The sequence below is a fragment of the Engraulis encrasicolus genome, chromosome 8 (assembly GCF_034702125.1).
Source record: "Engraulis encrasicolus isolate BLACKSEA-1 chromosome 8, IST_EnEncr_1.0, whole genome shotgun sequence".
NCBI classification, from domain to species: domain Eukaryota; kingdom Metazoa; phylum Chordata; class Actinopteri; order Clupeiformes; family Engraulidae; genus Engraulis; species Engraulis encrasicolus.
This window is the reverse complement of record NC_085864.1, coordinates 25,915,727-25,922,125: the sequence shown is the minus strand read 5'-3', so window position 1 is coordinate 25,922,125 and position 6,399 is coordinate 25,915,727. Positions and strand designations below refer to the sequence as shown.

The 6,399-nt window shown below is 46.0% G+C and overlaps 1 protein-coding gene across 1 annotated transcript; it reads left to right on the top strand.

Moving 5' to 3' along the window:
- The first annotated feature begins 556 nt into the window (after positions 1-556).
- Positions 557-5,215, top strand: ankrd67 (ankyrin repeat domain 67). The gene is made up of 6 exons (XM_063204567.1): positions 557-819; positions 2,005-2,161; positions 2,257-2,411; positions 2,810-3,056; positions 4,382-4,678; positions 5,036-5,215. The coding sequence occupies exons 1-6, from the start codon at positions 557-559 to the stop codon at positions 5,213-5,215; spliced, it is 1,299 nt and encodes a 432-aa protein (XP_063060637.1).
- The last annotated feature ends 1,184 nt before the right edge of the window (positions 5,216-6,399 follow it).

Sequence of the window (6,399 nt, the reverse complement as noted above, 5' to 3'; positions counted from 1 at the left end):
CTCTCTCTCTCTCTCTCTCTCTCTCTCTCTCTCTCTCTCTTTCTCCCTCTCTCTCTCCTGCACTCTGTGTGTTTTGTTTTTGTACTGTGTGGCTTTCTTCAGTTAGAGTTATGGCAAAGCAAACAAAATTGACCCCGTGTTTATGTTTCTTTAATAAGAGAATATAGCCATATCGTTATTAGATTAGTGACAAAACTTGTGGTTCAAAATGGATGACTTTTCTTACACCTGCCAAAGATGTTTCAATACACAGACAGGTGACAAAAAAAATTCTATCACTCTAACAACCTCCCTCTGAAGCAAACATCTATGCCTGAAAGAATATGTTACATTCTAACCTGTGTAGCCTCTTACTGCAGATGGGTTCTCTGGCAGGACTATTCACTATTTGCTGAAAATACTCAACTACATATTAGCAACATTGCTATGACATTACCCAGAGCCTTAAGTAACAGATGAAGACATAGCCATTACAATTTTGGACCTAACATAGGTTCTGTGCGGAGGGGTTATAAGGTATATGGATCTGTATTGTATTTTTTCTCATCTAGGAGCCATGACTTGCGTCTCCCTTGAAGTGCTATGGAGGCTGATGGAGCTCCATGACTCTGTGTCGTTGTGTCTGGTGGAGAGTAAGGTACGGCAGAGTGTCTTGTCCAGGCAGCAGGCCCTCCTCCTCCAGGAGCAGGGGCAGGAGCAGCCCCCACAACAGCACTCCTCCTCTCCCCTGGATGAGCACAGCCTTCTCCACGCCTCCTGGAACGGCTGCCTGGAGCAGGTCAGACACCTGCTGGGCCGGGGGGTGAAGGCGGACTGCAGGTGAGTTGACTGCAGCTCTGCCCTTTTGAGTTGATGGATGGATGCATATAATGATGAACGCGACTTCAATCCCAGATTCATCCAGAACCACATCCACTGTGTAGGATGAAAAATATTATTTGGACTCTATCCCACATAATTCTGAAACTGTGTAGGATGGTGGCCAGAGTAGGTATTGCAACAACGCTGCTCATTAAAACTGTGTTATCTACTGACAAATTTGATCTTTTCATTTACTTAATAACAAATTACTGCAATATTTATTTACTAGCCAGTAAGTTTTGCAACTAAAAATGTCATAATACACAGGGAATATCAGAATGAGTTTCGGAATGGGTTAGAGTCTAAATAATATTTTTCATTGTCAATGTCTATAAGTTTATCTCCTTCTGTCTGATCTCATGCAGATTCTGTTATTACAATTTACAAGACACATCAGCATTTGTAGTGTAAGACAGACAGATATGAGACCTTGTTATGACCTTGCTATGGCATTGGTCATGGAGGACTAGGTGCTTTGTGGCCATAACTCAGAATGTTTGTCATTCTCATAACTCAGAATGAATGTATGTCAATGACCTTCCCTGCACTGTAATAATAATAATAATACTTTCGTTTGATATAGTGCCTTTCAAAACACCCAAGGACGCTTCATAGAGTGTTGTGTTGGAAAGTGTGAGTGTGTGTGCACGTCAGTGTGTGAGCGTGTGTGTGATTGCATGTAAGTGAAAGTGCCTGCGGAACTAGCAGCCATAAGCCTCCAGGAAGAGATGTGTCTTAAGGTGTTGCTTAAACATGGCCAGTGAAGGGGCATTCTGGATGTGGTCGGGCAGATTGTTCCAAAGAATGGGAGCGGCAACATTGAAGGCTCTGTCACTGGTGGCCTTGAGCCTGGTACGAGGGACGATCAGCTGGCCCTTGGAAGAGGACCGCAAGGATCTTGAGGGGTCATAGGGGTAAATATAGGGGTCTGTGAGGTAGTGGGGTGCCAGACCATAGAGGAACTTGAAGGTTAGGAGGAGGACTTTGTAGGTAATGTGTGACTTGATGGGGAGCCAGTGAAGCTGCTTGAGTATGGGGGTGATGTGCTGCCAGGGTCTAGTGCCTGTTATAATCCTGGCAGCAGAGTTCTGGACATATTGCAGTCTAGGGCCTCTAGGGTAATCTCACCTTCTCCCCACCTAGAGATACCCAAGGCTGGACGCCTCTGCACCACGTCTGCTTCCGAGGCCACCTCTCCCTGGTCAAGTTCCTGCTCCAGTCGGGCCAAGTGGAGGTCAACTGCCGGGACTACTTCAACTGCACTCCTCTGCACCGCTCCTGCTGGTCGGGACACACCGAGGTATAGAGACAGAAAACGTCATTTCAATTTCCTTGTATGACCTGTGCATATGAAGAAACTGACGATAAAAGCTGACTTGATGTTGACTTGATAAGGTGGCCCACCAGCTCCTGCAGAGAGGGGCCTCCCCCGTCATGCGCACCAGCTCCGGCCAGACGGCCCTGCACCTGGCTGCAGCCAACGGCCACGCGGCCACGGCCAAGCTCCTGCTGCAGCGCGGCGCTCTCATGGGGGCCCAGGACTTCCACAGGTGGCAGTGTTGTACCTGAACTAGTTCAATGAACTTTAGTTCATGAACTAGTTTATAATTTGGGCGAACTTGAACTGAACGCTCACTGTGTACTGCATGATGAACGAGCTAGTTAACTAACTAGTAACTAGTTCATTCTGGTGCCTGTGAACCAACTGCATGTGCCTTCGTTTAATGGGGTGCCACATTTCCTTAGTGTTCAGGTGAAACCCCAGCAAAATACATTTCAAAAGAGCCCCAATAATGTACAATGTCATCTAACCCATATATGTCCACTGTTCTGATAACTCCAACAATATTATGAACTATGAAAGAATTAGTTCATTTTGGAAATGTGTGAACTGAACTTTGAACTTGTTCCTGTAGATTCAGAAAATGAACTTTCCCAACCCTGACAGGTGGACTCCCCTCCACTGGGCCGCGTTTGGAGGCTGGGGTGAGGTGATGGAGCTCCTGCTGGACAACGGTGCTGACGTGGAGGGGGGCCGGGGGGGGAAGAGTGCAGCCAGCCCCCTGCAGCTGGCCGTATTGGCGGGGAGTGAGGAGAGCGTCAAGCTGCTGTTGCTCAGAGGGGCGAGCGCCAACGCTTCTGGCTCGAGCGGACGCACGGCCCTGCACTTGTGTGCATGCACGGGACACGAAAAGGTGACTGATTATTTGATAGATGTCAGGTTAGACCATAGGTCAGAAAATGAGGATATGTTATGATCATAACCCAATATATTCAGAGCTCCATAAGTAAGTAAATACTGGAGTAACAGCACAGTGCCAACATGTTTATTTCTTTCATTACTGTCTGTAATGCAAATGGTGTGATACAAATGGGGTGTGAATGTATCATAATAAGTCAGATGCATTATGTTTCTTGCTAAATCACCAAATCCATGACACTGACTTAATTGTGTGTGCATAGTCACAGAAAGGTCAGAATTGTTTTGGCCCACTAATTCACTTTTATTTCCCTCAGCATGATCTGCATAGCACAAGGTGTCCCTATCTATCATCAACTGCTGAAGGGTCAGGCAATGTGAGCACTGCACGAGTAGCGGACTCATTGACCTCGTTCGTTGTGTTTACCGTGCATGAAGCTCTCTCTCTCTCTCTGTGTGTGTGCTCCTCGTGGCATGTGTTGGTGGTGCCAATTGGCCATGCCAAGCAGGGCCGCTGCTAAGGTTTTAGAGGCCCTAAGCATAACCGGTCAGGAGCCCCCCTCATAATTAAATAATAACGATATTAGCCTAATAATAATAATTATGACCAATAAGTATAATTATAATAATAATAATAAAAATCTACTGAGTAATAAATATATGTTTTGTTATGTAATTCAGTTTTTCATGATGTTGTTATTAGTCAATCTCAATTTAAGAGGCCACAATTTTGGGGGCAAAGTGGTTGGTGCCCCCAGCACTGGTTGGTGCCCTAGTAAGCGCTCCACGTACTCGTACACATGCTTGTGTCTAGCGGTGGCCCTGACGCCCAGGAGCAGATGGCCCAAAGAAGAGGTGAAGAGCACGGCCACTCCAGCTCCCTCTCATGTGCCTTTAGATGATCCCTCCTCTCTGTTCCCATCATTCTCTTCCTGTGTTTTGTTTTGCTGTCTTTCTCTCTCTCTTCGCTAATCTCGTCAACTGTCCATTTTTCTTGCATCTGTTATTTCTCTCTTTTCGGCACTCAATCTTTCTCGGTCTCTTGTCTTTATCTCTGTCTCTCTGTCTCTCTGTCTCTCTCTCTCTCTCTCCTCTCTCTTTCTCTCTCTGTACCTACTGTTCTCTCTTTCCCTCTCCTCTCTCTCTCTCTCTCTCTCTCTCTCTCTCTCTCTCTCTCTCTCTCTCTCTCTATCTCTCTCTCTCTCTATCTCTCTCTCTCTCTCTGTTCCTACTTTTCTCTTTTTACACCCACTCTCTCTCTCCACCTCTCCACCTCTCCTCATCCATTCTCCTTCTGCCCTTCCCCTGTCCTGACCTCAGATCCTCCAGCAGCTGCTGGCAGCGGGGGCGTTGGTGGACGTGGCAGACAGCCACCTGGCCTCCCCCCTCCACCTGGCCGCCCGGCGTGGCTCCGGGGCCGTGGTGCTGCTGCTGATCCTGAACGGGGCTCCGCTGGAGCAGCGGGACCTGCTCCTGATGACCCCGCTCCACTACGCCGCCCTGGGGGACAACAAGGAGGCCGGGAGGCTGCTCCTACACTACGGGGCCCAGGTGGACGCCACCGAGAGGCTGGGCCACACGCCACTGCATCTGGCAGCGGAGAGAGGCCACTGCAAGGTGGATTGGAAAGTGTTTGAGCTTATAAAAGCCTCTGCTTTAACCTTTACTGTCACCAAACTTGTAATGGCTATGTCTTCATCTGTTACTTAACGCTCTCGGTACTGTCATCATAGCAATGTTGTTATGATGTAGTTGAGTGTTTTCAGAAAATAATGAATTGGCCCGCCAACGACCCCATCTGCAGTAAGAGGCTACTGACGATGAATGACATATATTAGGAAGTTAGAGAAAAACATTTGCCGTGGCTTAGTCATAACAATTAACATAACTTGTAAAACAAGTCTTGTGATGAACTCATGACAAATGTCTATTTTGCTGATTGTATTGGTTTTTATCCCCACTGAAACCCTGCAGGTCCTGAGGGTGTTCCTGGAACAAGGAGCAGACTCCGTTCTGAGAACACAATGGCTAGAAACAGCAGAGGACTTAGCCCAAGAGCACGGACAACTTGGCGCTTTACACATCCTTCAGGAACACAGAACTGCTCCCAAAACGCGCACTGAAACAAAGCCTTTCATCCAGACAGAGTTATAACTGTCTGGGTGCCAGCCAGGATAAATTGAAACCTAGCGGCACATTTACTTGAACAGCCTATTCCTTCTTTTCCCCGTTTTTGAATGGTTTGGATTATTTTCTATTAATCCACAGAGCATATTATATAATGTCCCATATCTCATATGTCTTATATGTAGACTAAATAGCCGGAGCCATTCATTATTAGGCCGGGAGGCAATTGATTCAGTAGATCACGTAAACCATAGGCTTCTGTTTTGGTCAGTGTCACAGAGACAGAGACAGTGTGTGTGTGTGTGTGTGTGTGTGTGTGTGTGTGTGTGTGTGTGTGTGTGTGTGTGTGTGTGTGTGTGTGTGTGTGTGTGTGTGTGTGTGTGTGTGTGTTTCAAAATGCTTGTTATTAATAATACACTCGCCTCCAAAAGAGTTGTCGCCTATCCATGTGTTTGGAATAACAGCTAATAACTTGACTTTCAATTAATCACTTGGCTTCAGAAGTCACTCATATGAAAGCTACAACCCTTCCGAATGAAAATGTATGTACAAAAATAAATTTCATGCACCAACGAAAGATTGACACTTTATTGAACACAGACAGGGCAGATTTTCACAAGACAAAAGTTTTGTCGCCTATCGAACATAATGTGAAAATGAGCAGATAAGTCACTTCAAAACACTTCAAATACGCAGATTGAAGTTTATCATACTATGATGTTGGGATCATAGGCCCTTTTTACACAGGCTTCTATGACTTATAAGTATCCACCTAGCCTTCCAAAGTGGCATTCCATGTACATATATTTTCTTGTATTTTATATTCTTTATTTATATGCACTTTCACTTGTGTAATGGTGTTTTCCTTGTAAATAGTTTTTTCCTGGGTGTGGACTCAATGAGCAACCTATGAGAAGGACCAATCGCCTATTGCCACACCGCATAGGCCTGCACCTGTCAAATCAGGGGATACCAGATAACTAGGTTCCTCTCTCTTCAGTACTCATGGACTCTGATGAAGATGGCTTGCCATCGAAACGTTAGTCCCTAACATGTTGTGCACTTGAATTAAAAAAGAAAAAGCATCCCATCTGAGTTGCTCCGGTGTCTTCTCTTCACGCAGATTGGGTGTCATACTCAATCACTGAATCACTCTCACCTCTCCAGAAAATCAACTTTGACCTTAGGTGTATGTTTAGGGTCATTGTAAT